Genomic DNA, 17868 nt, shown 5'->3' with positions numbered 1-17868 from the left:
AAGCAGCCCTGGGTTTTTCCACTTCTCCCTGTCCAGCCAAAGGAAGGGAAAAACACCAACCTTGGAAGTAGGACCCTGGCCCTGGCCCCAGCTGGGAGGCTCTCCACAGAAAGCGGCCTTCGAATCAACACTGCTCTCACGCTTGCGTCCTGCCACTGAGGTGAAGGGCTCTGGGGCCCCAGGCATGCCCGTTCCTTCTGGGCTGCAGGCTGGCCTGGCTCCCCATGGCTTCTGGGGCAAGAACCCCTGATCTGCTCAGGCTGTGGCCGCCCCAGAGGCGGCAAAGTGGCTGCTGTGAGAAGTTGTTGCTGAGAGGCAGGAGTGTTGCCAGAATTCCCAGAGTATAGGGGTTCCCTGAGATGGTGAGTGGTGGTGGGAGGAGGAACAAAGCTTTTTAGGCTAAAGGGGACTCTCTGGGGGCCTCACAAGTTTATAGATCCTTCTAGTACCCACCTGAAGCTGACCTGTTTTTACAACACAAAGTGTGAACCCGGCCATCTTCTCAGGAGCCCCTACGCTCCCTCCCAACAGGCTGCTCCCCAGAAGCCACCCCACAGGCACCATTCTTCCCTATAAATTGCTTCTCCCGGCTACTTCCTGACCCTCCCCTTGGGACTGACACCCACCTGTTCTTACCCCTTCCCCAGTGCTCCAGCCCAGAGATGACTCTAGCGGTCTCGCTTAATTCACTAAAGGCCTTACTCAGGGCGACCCTGGTGCCTGCCAGCACATCCGCCCGCTCGTTCTAACAGCTGCTCAGGCTGCACCTGGATTTCTCAGAGCTGGTGGTCTCAGCAGTTGCCCACACTGAGGCTGAGGCCAGGCCCTGCCTACAGGTCCTCGACCAGATAAGTAACGAGAGTTTTTGTCTGATGGTGACACTTAAGCTTAATTCCTCACAGTTCTGTGTGACAAGAAAAGGAGAGCAGATGCCCAGGCTTTTTGCAGACTGCCTGTTTACCCTCCTCCCTGGATTAGGGATATTCTAGGAGGAGGGGGGAAGGGCTTGCTGGGCTGCAAAACTCCCACCACGGGAAACCCTGGAGCTTCTCTTGGAGCAGTCTGGGAGATGGGCTGGTTTTGCATTCCCCTCTACCAGCCAGGGGTTGGTCCAGCCAAAGCAGGCTCCACTGGCCCTGCTCACGAGGCTTTGAGGAGGGGGAGGTCCCTTAGCCTTCTGCCCAGTGACTGGAGTGCTGCTTGTGGGGCAGGCCTGCTCTGGGGAGAAAGATGCTCAGTGCCAGCTCAGCTGGGCCCCAGCCCCCATGGATCCCCGAGGATCACATAGTTGAAAGGGACATTGGCGGGAGCGGAGAAAGGAAATTTTGAGTTTTGTTTTTACTAAATAACTGGGCAGCTTTTCCCTCCATTTTTCCAGATGCTTCTTCAGAAAAGAAGTTTCAATGGCTTGGACTGGGAAGTCTAAATCTACTTTAAATGTGTTTTGAACTAAGGACTCAAACCCCTTTGATGTTCCCCTGCCCCCAGCATGCCACCAACCAACACCCCGGGCAGCACTGCACGCACAGGCTTGCTCACGAGAGGACCTTATTTGAGGGTCGCTGGCATTTGTTTCTTCTCTCTTTCCTGTGTCCCCTGGGGCCCTGCCCTACAATTCCTGAACAACAGCTTGTGCAGAACAGCACCGCATGGAACTTAATTGGCGGGAGCAACACAGCAGGCAGAAGTGGTAGAGGAAAGCTGGTCTGGTTAGACTGGAACTGTCTGTGGAGAGAGATTGGGAGAAGTAGAGGCAGCCCCAGGGCTCCTCCCAGGCTGCACTGGCACTGCCCTGACCTGGAAATCGTCTCAGTTCACAAATCACCTCCCCCTGTGCCCATCCCAGAGGAGGGGTCCCTGATGGGCTTGGCAAAGCTACTGGGAACCATCTCGTTTCTGGTCAGACTTCAATGGCTGGTCCTTACAAACTCAGTCCTCTCAGTCACCCTGGCCGGCCCCGCTCCCTTGCGGCAGAGTGCTATATGAGAAGGTGGCCCAAGGTCGCCGCGCAGCTCACAGCGACACTGTCCCCACCCTCCCCCATGCTCCCACAGTCCTATGCGCACGCCTCTTTTGCAGTACTAACTGTGTGTGCTCTGGTTGATTGTGTACCCCTGTCATCCACAGACAGGAGCCACCCCGGGGTGGAGAAAGTGCCGTCTTCATTTTATTTCCTGGCCCAGAGAGGAGGCTTGTGTGGCAGGAGTGCAGTGGGCAAGAACAGAGCGGGGAGATAAATAGGGAGGGGCTGGGTCTCTTAGGGCTTTGTGAGCCACGGTAATTGAATTTTATTCCTAGTGCAATGAGAAGCCATTGGAAAATTTTTAAATAGAAATGTGACTTTGGTCTGATTCACATTTTTTTTAAACTTCTGTTTCTTGATCTTAATACTTAACTTTGAAAACTATTGTGCTAAAGGCAATGTAGCATTTGGCAAAGGGATAAATATACCAATAATTGAAACAAAGCAGAGTTCAGAAATAGATCCACATATATATGGCTCATTGGTTTTATTATTGTGTAGAATATACGTAGCATAAAGTTGACCATTTTAACCATGTTTAAGCATACAGTCCACTGGCATTAAGTACATTCACATTGTTGTGCGATTATCACCTCCACTCATTTCCCAAACTTTTTTCTTCTCATAAAACTGAAACTTTGTACCCATTAAACAATAATTCTCCATTTCCCTCTCTTCCCAGCTTCTGACAACCACCACTGTATTTTCTGTCTCTATGAATTTGACTGCTCTAGGTACCTCATATAAGTGGAATCATACAGTATTTGTCCTTTGTGTCTGGCTTATCTTATTCAGCATAATGTCTTCAAGGTTCATTCATGTTGTGGCATGTGTCGGAATTTCCTTCCTTCTTATTTTTTTTGAGGAAGATTAGCTCTGAGCTAACATCTACCACCAATTCTCTTCTTTTTGCTGAGGAAGACTGGCCCTGGCTAACATCCATGCCCATCTTCCTCTATTTTATGTGGGACACCTGCCACAGCATGGCTTGACAGGTGGTGTGTAGGTCCGCACCCAGGATCCGAACTGGTAAACCCCGGGCAACCGAAGTGGACTGTGTGAACTTAACTGCTGCGCCACTGGGCCCGCCCCTCCTTCCTTTTTTAAGGCCGAATAATATTCCATTGTACATATAGACCACATTTTGTTTATCCATTCATCTGTCGATGGACACTTGGGTTGCTTCCCCTTTTGGCTATTATGAATAATGCTGCTATGAGCATGGATGTACAAATATCTATTCAAGTCCTAGCTTTCAATTCTTTGGCGTTTATACCCAGAAGTGGAATTGCTGGCTCATGTGGTAGTTCTATTTTTAATTTTTTGAGGAAATACCATAATGTTTTCCACAGTGGCTGCACCATATTACATTATCAGCAGCAGGGCACAGGGATTCCAGTTTCTCCACATCCTTGCCAACACTTGTTATTTTCTGTCTTCTTTTTTATAATAACCATCCTTAAAATGAGTTTTTATAACAAGGAAATGAAAACTTGTAAACCTATGAGGACAGATAGAATGGGAGAGAGACAGTAGCAGATGAGAGATGTCAACAAATTGATGCACAATGAAAAGTGAATAGATGATTGGCTGACTTGCCTTTCAGCTTTCATTGTTGTGCTATGTCTATCATTAGGGGGGGTGGGCAACAAGAAAAGTAATCTACTTGTGCCAGAAAATTTCTTAAAATCTTCCGGAATTGGAGGCATCAAGTACTTTCAAAGCCTAGGTTGTGGAATGAAGCTGAAAACTGGAGGATTATTAAAAGTCTAATAAGGAGCCCAGATCTCCTCCTGTACTCCATGTGCAAGGCCACTGCTCCTTTCTGACATCCTAAAAGATGAAGGTTCTCTGTGGAGAGACTGAACCTGATCAGCTCTCAACTGCGGGACACAAGGCACACACCTTTTTATTTATTCACTCATATATATGAAAAATCAGTGAAGGATCATCAGATGTCCAAAGGAAGCCTTTGTTATGAAAGAGACAAAAAAAAAACAAAAAAGGAACCAAGTAGAAATAGAGGCTACAGAAAACTTCAAAGAAATTTCATCTCACCTCAGAGATAAGATGCTTCCATTGAACAAGAAGAGTTTACTCAAAACAGTTTTGAGAAACTGAAAAAGAGTTTTTGAAAGTTAATGACAGCCAAAATAATAACTTCAATAGATTGGTTGGAAGATGGAGCTGAGGAAATCTCCCGGAGAGAACAAAAAGATGGAAGTGGAAAATAAGTGAGAAAAGAAAAGAAATGTAGAGAGTCAGTCCAGCAGAGCTAATATCCAACTCATTGGAGTTCCATAAAGAGAACATAGCAAAAAACACTGGAGACAGCATTGTCAAAACACAAAAATTCCTCAAAATTGAAAGACGTATTGCCAATAATGAAAAGACCTACTACCAAGAATCTAAGACAATGAGTGAACAAAGACCCAAACCAAAGCAAATCATCATGAAACTTTAGACTATCAGGGATAAAGAGAAGATTCTAAAAGTTTGAAAGGAAAACACACACACATACACACACACACACACACACACACACACACACACACAGACAAACCAGGTCATAGATGAAGGATCAGCGTGGTATTATACCTCTCAACAGCAACACTGGATGCCAGAAGCATTGCCTTCAAATGCCATGAAGCAAAACCTTCAAAATTCTGAAGAAAATAGATTTCCATCTACAATTCCATTCCTAGATGAACTGCAAATTGAGTGTGAAGTTAGAATATTGGCACTTTCAGAAATGCCAGGTTGAAAAATGTTAACATCTTCCGTGCATTCGTTCTGAAGAAATCACTGAAGGAGGATGTGTTCAACCAAAATGGTGGCATACACCAAGAAACTGCCAAGAGGATAGTGAAGGAATGTCCCGGACCACTATGCATGAAGCCTAGAAAGCATCCAGTTTAGATTGGAGGAGAAGAACAGAATGTTCTAGAAGGATATCTCCAAAAGAGAAAAAAATAAAAGCGACTGATGAATTAATTATCAATTTGACCATCACTGAGAGGAATTTTATAGTTCTCTTGAGAAGTTGGGGTGCCTAAAAAACTAAGCAAACCAAAAGCATGACAGTTATTAACTCCAGGAAAAATGAAAAGTTCCAGAAATTTAATTGTAATATACTATGGAGCTTGGCAGTGAGCAAAGTTAAAATGAGACAAATGCTTTACTTTTCCATAAAAAATTGTGATGTACTTATTGGGGGTGAGGAGAAGTGTTTATGTGGGGGGAGATTTGAGAGCTAAAAGCTGTTATTCCATACAGAGAAGTTAAAAAATAATGCCTAAAATTAGGGAGAAATGTATAATGCTGTTGTTTAGAAATATGGAAGAAAATATCAGAATAAATGGCTAAAAGACTGCAAGATGATTACCTCAAAGAAGTGGAAATTGGGGGTGGGAGGGGCAGAGCAGAAGCCCGCTCTTTTTTGGTATGACTTATGGTACCACTTGACATTTTAACCATGTACACTGTATTCTCTTGCTGAGAATAAAAACATTTTAAGAAAACATGTTGGATTGTGTTTTTCAACCTGGTGGGCGGTCAGACACTGACATCATACAAGGAGCAACTTTTGACTCCATCTCTGGTGTGATTCTCTACACAGATCAGGATGCCTTTGGGCGGCGGGGGCCTGGGAGGACATTCTGCCAATGACTGCTCTCTGCCCCTTGTGCCAGGTATTTTCCGACAGCGTCGCAGAGATGCTCTCCTGGCCATATTGATGCAGGCAGCGTGAAAGGCACTGCTGCCAAAGCCCCACCTGCTCACCACTCCCTCTCGGCCTGCCACCTGGGGAAGTCCAAGCAGAGTGCACGCTTTGTGTGGTGACATGCATGTGCAGCAGGTGTTGGTCACAGGGGCAGCCTGGAGAGGCCAGAAATCAAGCCAAGGGGGCCAAGTCGAGATGTTCTTGGGATGTTGGGACCCTTGGGTCACTTCTGCCCACCTCTGCTTTAACCAGAATTCCCTCATGTTCTCAGAGAGTCCTCATAGGACAGGATCTTCCTGGTACGATCTGTGGCCAGTTTCAGAGTCTCGTGGCATCCGAGCTCTTGTGTTTGAGGGATCGGGAGTCGTTGCCAAATGGTCTGTGTGTTGTTTGGGAAGCAGCCCTCTGTTCCATCCCTTCTGCCAACGAAGTATGTCTGTCTCTCCAGGTCCAACCATGACTGGCTAGGAACTCCAGATTTATTACCCCAGATTTATTTCTTTCCCGACATTCGCCCATGCCCTTGAAATTCCAGGGCTGCATTAGTCAGTGAGGCAGAAATCAAGGGGATGGTCTCTGTCTCAAAGGTGCACATGATTTTACAGGAGTGGAATGACGGTGCAGTCAAGACTTCAGACTGGTGTTTGTCTTTAAATGTGCTTTGTGATGTTGCATAAAAACAGTAGTCACTTTCCAAATGAGGTTTACTCTTTAAATAAAAATAATAAGCCAGTTCCACTAAGGCAGAAGATGTTCTCAGTTATAGTATTAGGTTTTTTATCTAATTAAGAGTGTGATGCCTCAAATTTGCCTGTGAGAATGGGAGTTATGTAAGAAGAGGCCCGGCAAGCCCAGGAGTTCACAAGGACTGCTGTTTCTTAGGGCACAAACAGTCTCACGCCATTGACAAAGCTGGGAGCTGAATGCATTCTAGGGTACCTCATTATAAAGAATTACTGGCTTTGAAGAAAAGAAGAGGGGGGGATATAACCATTAGATTTTATTAATGTGCTGTTGTGCATATGCTATCTCATTTGATCATAAACTTTTCCGTGGAAGTAGATACTGGTATCACCCCATCTTACAGTTGTGTAAACTGAGGGCCAGATAAGTAACTTGCCCAAGGTTGGGAGCTGGTGATTAGTGCAGCCAGCATCCACACACAAGTCTGTCAGATTCCAGAGGCCATACACCTTCCTGAATTACTCAGGACTCTTGTTTCCAAGGTGACAGAAACGAGCTCCAGCTGGGTCAAACAAAAGAGATAGATTCTCCGTATATAACTGAGTGGATCCTGAGTCGGCTGTGGCTCTGTCGGGAGTGCCTCCATCTCTTCTCTTCTTGACTGTGTATGGGACATCTAATGCTACAGATGACTTCCTCCTCTTGGCAGGAAGGGAGCAAGAAAATGCTGGCAGGGTGGGGATGGGAGAGAATGGATGGCTGTAGACAGCTTCAGGCTTACATCTTCCCAGCTTGGGGGTCTCTGTGAAAAGAGACGGCTTTGATCTCCCTTTACTCTAATTTAAAATCGCAGGGAAGAGCTCTGATTGGCTGGCTTAGGTAATATGCCCATTTCTGGAGCCCAAGCATTTCGGCCAAGAGGCAGCCGACTGATCACATCCCCATCAGACTCACCTGTGGTGGGTAGAGGGGGAGGGAGCAGTTCCTCAAAGGAGGGCTGTGTGTCTTATACTGGGAAAGGTGGGCAGAAGATCCTGGGAAGATCAAACAAAAGGAAGACACAGCACTAATTTGTTAAACCTCCACAGTGCCACCTGCCTCTTATTATTATTTTAATATATCTGAGAGCGTATCTCAACTTGGTACAGAAACAAGAGAGTGCGCTCCCACGCCAGCCTCACCCGCTGAAGGTGCAGGTGCGTGTCCTTGGAAGCCATGATGAGTGAGAGTAAAGCCAGAAGGCCAGGGCTTTGCATAGAGAGGTTCCTGGTAAGGCTGCAATCCCGCAGCCATCCCACAGGGCCTGGGAGTTCAAACAGAAGGACACTTGTTTTTATATGAAAGCTGTGCATTTGGAGGAACTAGGAAAGCCTCAATGGGCGAGATTGCCAATTACACCTAGAATTCTCTTTCTTTGTTGGACAGCTTCAAAGAGTTTTAAGTGCTTATATCATTAACAGGAAATGAAATGAAAGGTTGCATGCATTGATAAGCTTGATCTAGATAAAACGAAATAGATTTTTTTTAAAAAAAGATTCAGAAAAGCCTGAGGTGTAACCCGAGGCTGCCAAGCTATAACCTCCCTTGTGCTCTCAGTTGAAGAAACAACACGTTCTCAGACTTGTAGATATTGGGGTGTAGGGATGTCTATGACTTGGGCCGTGAGAAAAGAAAACTTGTCATAGACAGTGAGAGTGGCTGACCACAGAGGGAGCCTTGCAGCACCTGTCCCTGGAGCCCCATGTGGCATTTGCTGGGCCAGTTTGAGAATGGTTCTTTACCTCCTGACTTTATTTTTCGTGGAACCACTTTTTTCCTCACTGTTTCACTACTTGGACTCGGGCAGGGAGCATCCAGCAGTCTAAGCCTCTCACTAATTGCTGTTTTTAGCTGGTATGATCTCTTCCTGATGGATTCTGTGGGTTCAGCTAAGGCTTTTGACTGTTGGCAACGGGATTATTCAAAGCCTTAATTAAGTGCCTGCCTGTCCGCGGGGCCGTGTGCCAGTTGCTGACACAGACACAAGCCCCTGAGCTTGGTCATGCCCTGCCCATGGCTCACCCTTCACTCTTCACCCTCAAAATATACCCATGATGTAAGATTTATGGACATTCTTGGTGGTCTAATTTGTTTGGGGGTGTTAAGATTTTAATTCTCCTTTCTGTGCATGGTGTCTGTTTATTATCTGGGTGAGCTTATACTTGGAGATGGGGGTGAGGATTCCTCTTCAACTAATTTCTTAGCACTGTTGGTTTATGTCCTATTATTTTTCAGTTTTAAAATCACCGGCCTTGTTCTAGTCATTTATCATAGGAGAATTTATCTGCTATTGAAGAAGCTGCCATGAAACAGGGCAAGAAGTTTAGAGTAATGCACCACAGTCAGGCAGGCAGTTATGAGCATGTAGATGGTCATGTTGCAGAATCAGCTTGGTCCAGCTTGGGCGACATGTCCATCTGACAGCCTTCCTTAATGTCCTCTCCTCCAAGCTCAGCCTCTCCCAGCATTGATTCAATTATTCAGCAAGCTTCAAATAAATACTTATTGACAACCCCTCAAGTCTGTTGTTCCCAGCCCTATGATTTCTCAGCTCACTGCTCACATCTCCTTTGTGTGTCTTCCTGACTCCCAGCGTCCTGCTGGGCCGTCTGCTTTCACCCTGGCCTCGGAGCAATCCCGGTTTCTCTCCTTTTGGTCTCCCTCCATCCCTGATGTCGGCAGAGCCTCCGATGCAACTCCTGCCCAGGCCTGGCTGATCAGTGGGCCACCGCGGCTCTGCACTGCAGCTGTGGGCTTGTGGTGTGCATACAAGGACAGGCCTGCCTAGGAGCAAAACGTTTGCAGGAATCATCAAAAACAGCAAAATCGCCCCCTTTTTACCTCTCCCTGAGTTAAGAAGGCAAATGTGTTGCTCTGAGTCTTGCAGGGATTGTGGCGACAGAGAACCTGCCGCTGCTCTGGGCTCAGCCTCTGGTAGCCTGTCCTGGGCACCTTGGAATCGACTGAAAGCCCTTCACACACATGAGAGAAAGATCAAGAGACTTAGTGCCCTTAAGAATGTCTCACTTTTAGTCCTTAAGTAAATCTCAAGATGGCACCAGGTTCTGAAAAACTGTCTCGAGTAAGACAGGTAGGTGTAACGCCCGCCTGCAGCGCAGCCTTCTCCTCATCGTCCAACACATGCGGAAGGAGCCCCCATTCCTTTTAAAGGCCTTTGGAGGTCATAAAGGTTTTTGAGGACATTTTAGGGAGCTGGAGCACAGCTTTACTATTTTAAATTATTATGGGGGTTATGGTTACTATCTTTATTTTTATGACAGGTTGTTGGTTATGCCCTGATTTATTTGATCCCAGGCTTTTGTTCAAGAACACAACTTCCAACTAAATGTGGTTACTGTGGCAAAAATATGATTCTCCTTAGAATGACCCTCTTTGGGGCCGTTTCCAAAAACTCATTATGGTGAAAAGTCAGGGCTATTCACATTCATGAGCGTTTCTCCTTGTGGTCACTTGGTTTTCCCACATGGAGGATTAGAAGGCACTAAGACTGCGGGTTGGACCCAGAGCAGACTGGAAGGAGAGGAAGGAATCTTCCCCCAGAAGCTAAGTGGGTCACTATTTAGAGCCATACTACTTCAGAGATGGAAGCGACCCTAGTTATCGAGAGCTGTTTTCTCTTCAATAAAAGGAATTACAACCTCAAGGGGCTGGGAAACCAAGCCAGGCCCAGCAGCCAGGTCCTGGCTTCCATGCTGTCCTCTCTGTACCACACTGACTGTCCTGGGGGTGTCTTGGGCATACACATGGCACCAATACTGTCTATCTTAGACTGTTCAGATATTGCAACAGAAATACCACAGACTCGGTGGCATAAACAACAGAAATTTATTTCTCACAGTTCTAGTGGCTGGGAAGTCCAAAATCAGGGCATCAGCAGATTCAATGTCTGGTGAGGTCCCACTTCCTAGTTCGCAGATGGCTGTCTTCTCCCTCTGCCCTCGTATGGTAGAAGGACCAAGGGAGCTCTCTGGGGTCCCTTTTATAAGGGCACTAAGCCCGTTCATGAGGGCTCTACCCTCTGAAGGCCCCATTCTAATACCTCCTCATACCATCACTTTGTGGGCTAGGTGTCAACACATGAATTTTGGAGGGACACAAACATTCAGTCTATAGCACTGTCGTACTGTTGCTCTGAGGGAACAGCCCAAGACTTGCTTATGGCATGGCCATATCTTTTGTGAACCCTTTGACTTTTTCCCAAAGCAGAAGCAGATATCACTTTAACTTATAAGAGATATAGGGTCTATTAGAGAGAGACTCTTACCAGTGCTTTGGGTTCTACAGTATTTGTCTCACCAAAAACTTGAATTTACAATGAGGCAAAGAGATAACCACTCAACTTGGAGACCAAAATTGTGGTCCCAGATCTGCCACTTAATCTGCCCTCTGAGATCACTGGCCATTCATCTACTTCTCCAGGCCTCTCTCCTCAGCTCTCTGGCTTAGTAATGTGATTGGCTCTGTGTGCTGTCAGGGATGCTGTTGGTGCCCCACCCAGACCCCTTCAGCAGGCCAGCACACCCATTCCCAGCTGCCATGAGTGTTGGCTAGGGGTTTGCAGGTAGGATTCCCTGAATCCCTATCTCAGATTCTGCTTCTGGAGCACCCAACCCAAGACACCTCCCTCCTAGTGTTGCAAGAATCGGATAAGATTCTGTGTGTGGAGGCCCTCTGAAAACTAAAGTATCAGTGGCTATTTACCATGGTCTTGGACCTGGCTGCAGAAGTCCCAATTGAGGCTTCTTGGCTGAGGCCTGTGATGAAGGCACCTAAGGCACCCAGGGAGGGCAGGGCTATTGTCATGCATCCCAAGGATGTGAACCAAGGCTTCTCTTCCTTCTCCCCAAGGAGCTCAGGATAGTGGGGAAGACAGTAAAAACGGGTTTACTTGAAATCGAATAATTTTTAGGTAATATTAGGCAGTGGTTGAACAAGTTTTTCCCATATTGAGAGGGTAAGAATTGGAGCTGCAAATCATTCAGACCTTGAAACTGAGTAAGGTCACAGAAATTCCTGCCTTTGCTTCAGATGCAAGGTGCTGTCAAAGTTCCATTGCAAATTGCAACTTTCTGTGAGGTGCCAGCTTCAGCATATTAAAAACCCCTGGATGTTTATTTTGACAGGGTGTTTCAGAGGTAAATTTGGAGGGAGTGGGTGGATGTATATATGTAGAGAATTAGAGGAAAATTGGAAGAGAAAGAGGGATCAAGGTTTGCAATGCTCAATGTCCTAGTTAATCATTGGAGCCCCAGGGCCTGATGGGCCACTGCAGTTGGCACTGTGCAGGGGGCCAGAGAACTTGCTAATGGAATGCTAACGATGCCTTTGGTGCAGTTAATGATTATCTCCTCCCAGTTCCAGTGCTCTGCACTCCTTTCTCTGAAGCTGACAGAAGGCTGCCTGATCATCTTCTGGAGGTCAGGCACCCCCTGCCTAACAGGATGGAGGAGAAGATAATGATGATCTGCAAATTCATTATATGACCACGCTCCCAAAGGGCTTCCTTCTGGAGGAAAGAGTTTGTTTCCTTAGTTATTTCCTGAAAATATGCTGTAACAGAGATGAATAACACTTGGACAGAGTAATTGTTGTCCAATGTTCCTTTGCATGAACCTTTCTGCCGAGATAGTGCCACAAATGGCGTGCTTTTATATGGGGACATGACATTGGTCACCCTCAAATATGCATATTTTTAATTCATATAGCGCTTTTATTTCTGTTGCTAGATTTAAGGATCTGAGGACCTCAACAAATTAATGAATGTTTGTGCTATACATGCATTATACAGACACACTAATATAAAAGGAATACAGTTTTTATTAAAATTTTTTTGTTTGTTTTACAAAGGCCAGGCATGTTGTCTGCAGAAATATCAGAAAATAATAGTTAAGTAAAAGGAAAAGAGGAGAGACCCAGAGACAACCACTGTCAGCACTTTGTTTCATGTTATAATAGATGTGAGAGCTTATCTGTCCGAATGACTGTGGTCCCCCCCAACATGGGCAGCCTGTGAGAGGACTCATGTGCTTGTTGAGGCTGCAGTGGCTTCAGACAGTGTTGTCGTGCGTGTGGGGAAAGTGACTTCAGAATATAAGCATTCCCTCACAGGGACTCAATCTCTGTCGTGGGTAGAGTGTAGATTTTGATAGGAAAGGGATTTTTCTGTTTCCAGAAATTGCAAATAAGATGGAGAATATTGATTTGGGGTTTTGATTTGCTTTTGTTTCTTTTTCACTGAAGCTTGACTCCAAAGGAGTGAGCTGGGGAGGCTGGCCTTTTGAGATTCCTAAGCCGGCACTGAGGGGGTGATGGTGGAATAACCTAAGAGGGGATTGTTCACTTTGGGGATTTTCTCTGTGATTCAAGGCTTCCTTCCCCAGGAAGACATCTGCATCCTGGCTACTGAGAAACAGATCTAAGGATGAGTTGGGGGCTGGACACCTGGGAAGGGAGAGAGCACAGCCCAAGGACGACTACTGCCGCATTTACAGGGTTCTCTCTTCGCTTAGGATTCTTAGGGAATTAACTGTGTTTGGATGCGCAGGTGTGCATGCACATGCTGTTTCACCTCCTCCTTTCTCCCATGTGCTGTTATAGCATCCCCTCTGACCTTGCTGAGGGGTGTGAGGAGGGTTATTGCTGTAGGTCATTGAAGGCTTTCTTTGTAAATGCAATCTGGGGTCAGCCAGCAAATTTTGGTGGCTTCATCCTCTCTTGTCTCAGAGTAGATACATCGATAAAAGCAGTTGCTACCACCATTGTCTAACACAAACAGCTTCTTTCTCAGGAGGCTTCTGTGATGTCCTCTGTGCATTTTCCAGTGCTAAAATCCCCCTGTTCTGGGTCGCAGGCTGTGTATTGATGGGCCAGTCTGAGCCCTGCTCCTCCAAAGCTGAGTCCATTCTGAAGGGCCTGTTGAGTTTCAGGAGTTTGAGGGTCCTTGGGGAACTTCCTTTCTCTGAAATTCAAGGTGATTTCTTTGCTTGGAATTTCTCTCTCTGCATTTTCCCATATTTTGAGAAATATCTTCATTCTGAACCAGTTGCTAGGAAGCTCAGATGTATCAGGTACTTAGAAAAGTGCTTAACACTTAGCACTCAACAGATGTTAGCTGCTAACTATTATTAGAGAAAGAGCTGTCTAGAGCTGCCCTGCCTGATAAAAACATCAAGCCAGGCATGTAGATTGTTGTAACTTTTCTAGTAGCCACATTAAAAACATAAAAAGAAACAGGTGAAATTAACTTTAACAATATATTTTATTTAACCCAGCATGTCAAAAATACTATCTTTTCACATGTAATCAATATTTTTAAATTACCGAGGTATTTTATATTCTTTTTTTATATTAAGTCTTCAAAACCCAATGTGTGATTTACACTTGCAGTGCAACTCAATTAAGACTAGCCACATTTCAAGTGCTCTGTCGCCATGTGTGGCTAGTGGATACCATACCAGGCAGCTCAGGTCTAGAACCTTGCTACTCAAGGGGAATTCTAGGGACCAGCAGCATCAGCATCATCTGAGAGGTTGTCTGAACTGCATAATCTCAGGCCCCACCTCAGACCTACAGAAGCAGAATCTGCATTTTAACAGGTGATTCATTTGCGTGTTAGAGTGGGAAGCACTGGTCTAGAATCCCCATACTCAGTCCCCATCCCTGATTTAATTGGTCCAAGGTAAGGCCTCGGCACTAGTGTTTTTTTAAAGCTCCGCCTGGTGATGCTAATATGCAACCAGGCTCGAAAGTCACGTCTGTAGTGGGTGCTGGAACCAGGATGCTTAACTCTGCCACTTTCTACCTTCCAGACTTCAGGAAATCTACCAAAACTCTCTGTGCCTCAATTTCCTCATCTGTAAAATGGAAATGATGTGTATCTGCTTCAAGGGATGTTAGGAGGATTAAATGAGTTAACACACGTGAAACACTCAGAACAATACCTCGCACATAGGAAGTACTCCTTAAATATAAGCTCTCACCCTTTCTTCTTTTCCTTGAAGGTCCGGGGTTACCCAGAGCCCCAAGTGACGTGGCACAGAAACGGGCAACCCCTCACCAGTGGGGGCCGCTTCCTGCTGGATTGTGGTATCCGGGGGACTTTCAGCCTTGTGATTCATGCTGTCTGTGAGGAAGACAAGGGAAAGTATACCTGTGAAGCCACCAATGGTAGTGGTGCCCGCCAGGTGACAGTGGAGTTGACGGTAGAAGGTGAGTCCCAGGAGGTGAGAACCCTGGTGGGAGATGAGCCCTCAGTTTCCCCAGGGCCTGCAGCTCCTGCTCCAGCCCTCTCTTGGGAGAGGAGCTCACAAGAGAAAGCACACCATCCCTGAACTCCAGACCTTTTCATCTAACGGGAGAGATGTGGTCCTTGCAAAAAAGGAAGGCATCCCAGGAGAAAATGTTTGTCAAACTGCACATCACCTTCTTTCCTGCTCCAGCTTCCCATGGCTTCCCCTCACCAAGACAGAGACCAGACGCCTTATCATGGCTTTACAAAGTCCTGCCTGGTCTGACCCCTGCCTGGCTCTCCAGACCTGTCTCCTACCACTCCTCACCTGCTCGCTCCACTGCGGTCACACTGGCCCTCTGCTCCTCTTTGAGCAAAGTCTCAGGGCCCTCATCTTGCCGTTCCCTGTCTAAAGGAAGAGCTCTTTCCACAGCCCCTTACCTGACTCGGCCCCTCCCTTCCTTCAGGTTTCTGCTTAGACGTGCACTCCTTAGAGAACCCTTTCCGAGCACCCATCCTCATGACTCTGCATCCTCTCACTCCACCCCAATTTTTCCTTTGAGGACTCATCACTGCCTCACATTTCGCTATCTCCTCCTTCCCCGACCTCTAATTGGAAGCTCGAGGAGGAGAGGGACTTGGTCATGTTTATTCCCGCATCTCCAGCGTCTGGAAGACTTCCTGGCACCTGATAGATACTGAAGTATTTGAAGAAAGAATGAATTTGGAGAGTGTTTATCATCATCAGTATAAAGTAGTACATGCCCATTAGAAAAAATTTTGTAAAATTCAGAAAAATATATAGGAGACAAACACAGCAATGTGTTAACAATGATTAGTTATTTTGTCTTTTTTTTTTGTACTTAAAAAAATTCTATTAACTTTATTAACTTTAAAACTTCCAGGAGAAATATTTTACCATAAGTAAACTGTTTCTTTTGCTGCTAGTGTATCCCCCATATGCTGAAGCTGTTCCACTGTTGAGAACATCTCTAGTTCAGGCTGCTGGCTGCTGGCTAAAGGCCTGATGTCTGAAGGGACATGGGGGTTTATCAGACCCTCAGATGTGTAACAAGTTTCCCTTGGCCCTTCCAGTGGAGGGGAAGAGCCCTTCCCTTTCTAAGGGCTTATAAACCAGGGGGCCAGACTCACTTTCTCCTATCTCAGAAGAGAGTCCTCCCAACCTGGTTTTCAGGGGACACTGTGTGTAAGGATTAAAGTAGCTAAGGAAGGTTCTGGAAAGGGATGAGGTGCACCTGGACCAATGTTTTCCTTGTTTCCTTACATCACGGAAGACAGACAGGCTGTTTCACAAAACAGAATATGCATAGTTTAGATACTTTCCCCCAAATTCCTTAAATGAGTGACTCACTCATTTTAATAACTTTCAAGTGCCTGTGGGCTGGGGCATTCAAGACGGAATGTGGCCCCTGGTCAGAGTCTCTGGATGGCCCTCATCACTGCCAATTCTGGTGCTGTGCTTTTTTTCTACATTATGTACTTTTCAGTGCCAAACTTTGAGTTAAGGCCCACAAATAAAAATTATTTTATCCCCTTGTATTAGTCAGCTCAGGCAGCCGTGACTGAATACCACAGACTGGGCGCCTTAAACAACAGACATTTATGTTCTCACAGTTCTGGAGGCTGGAAGTCCAAGATCAAGGTCCGGCAGGGTTTGTTTTCTGGTGAGGGCTCTCTTCCTGGCTTGCAGATCCCCACCTTTTCGTTGTCTCCTCACATGGGGGAGAGAAAGAGCTCTGGTGTCTCTTCCTCTCCTTATAAGGGCACTGCTCTATGGGATTAGGGCCCCACCCTTATGACCTCATTCAACCTTTATCACCTCTTCACAGGCCCTGTCTCCAGATATAGCCACACTGGGGGTTAGGGCTTCAACATGTGAATTTGGGTGGAGACACAAAAATTCAGTCTATAACACCTCTTTTCTGATTTTCTGTTTAGAGCTGGGGAAATGGGGAATTATGAATCAGAGGTCCAAGGTTTTGTCCCAGTTTTCACCATTCGCATCTGTGATTTTAAACCTCTGGACCTCTGTTTCTGCAGAATACAGGGTTTGAATTCAGTGCTCTCCACAGCCTGAGCTGGCCCTGGTTTTCTATGATCCATTGTAAAGGATGGAGTAGGAGTGCGAGGGAGGCATATAAAACCCAGGTAATAGGAAGCCTTTTTTTTTTATTCCCATCGTTAGGGAAGTTAGATCTGACGTCTCAACTAAGCAGGAAAGATTTTAGTAGGTCATGGTACTCGGGGTGGGGGCAGGAAACAAGGCAGGAGAGCTACAGCAGAGTGATGCTTCTGCTTCAAAGGCTAGTTTCAGCTGATGTGTGATTTGGGACCATAGGCCTGGAAGGATCCAGGCTGGTCCCTTCTGCCATGGGTAAGTTGTTTACTGTGCCAGACCAGCCCAACATCTTATAAAGAGAATTTAGCAACCTACCTGCCTTCTTGCCCACCCTCTGTGCTGTGCTTCTTACTTGGAAAGCGCAGAGGTTCTGGAATTGAGTGTAATTCATATGTGGAGCCTTTTGACCCCCTAGTGGTCAACTTGAGAAGGCAGTGTTGTCAAATGATCTCGGATTTCCACTTCACTGATCTTCAGCTATGAGGAAATTAACCTTGCAGAGCCTTGTTTCCTTTTCTACAAACTGGAGCCAATGGCTGCCCCTAGGGGTTGTGTAAGGATCAGTGCAGTACTGGCAAAGAGTAGGCTCCCAGTAAATGGTAGCCTTGTAATGTCTGAACCTGGGATTCTCATCCTGAGAACCACTTCCAGGGGGAAATCCTTGCATGGAGAGTGGAGGAGAAAGCTTCCTTATCTGATTTCCAATTTGGTAACCAGGGTCAAGAAATATGCAGTATCCTCCATGAGCACAAGCGTCCCAGCGACAGGACAATTCATGACCTTATGCAGCGGGATGCAACCCTCGTCTGAACCCTGGAAAAACACTCTGTAGCCAGCTGGACACTCCCCCACCTCCAGAGGGCTGGTCGCAAGGCTTGGTGCAGAGCAGGGAAGAGACATGGTACCCGCCCTCCGGGGGCATTCTCTCCAATGGAGGGGCCACAGGCCTGGTCTCTAGCACAGCACTGTCCATAGAAATATAATGTGAGCCACATGTGTAATCTTAAGTC

At 46.3% G+C, this 17868-nt stretch overlaps 1 protein-coding gene across 7 annotated transcripts in view; it reads left to right on the top strand.

Moving 5' to 3' along the window:
- The window catches only part of MYLK (myosin light chain kinase), a 257906-nt gene that overhangs the window by 109399 nt on the left and 130639 nt on the right, over positions 1-17868 (top strand). For 6 of the 7 annotated variants that reach the window (XM_046658090.1, XM_046658087.1, XM_046658086.1 and 3 more), the window contains exon 3: positions 14492-14699. The exons of the other annotated variant lie outside the window; for it this stretch is intronic. In XM_046658090.1, coding sequence (XP_046514046.1) covers positions 14492-14699 — 208 coding nt within the window. The remainder of the gene's footprint in view (positions 1-14491; positions 14700-17868) is intronic. 7 annotated transcript variants of the gene reach the window in all.

Source organism: Equus quagga, chromosome 4 (genome assembly GCF_021613505.1).
Source record: "Equus quagga isolate Etosha38 chromosome 4, UCLA_HA_Equagga_1.0, whole genome shotgun sequence".
Taxonomy (NCBI): domain Eukaryota; kingdom Metazoa; phylum Chordata; class Mammalia; order Perissodactyla; family Equidae; genus Equus; species Equus quagga.
The sequence above is the reverse complement of the archived record's forward strand: the minus strand, read 5'-3'. Positions and strand labels throughout refer to the sequence as shown.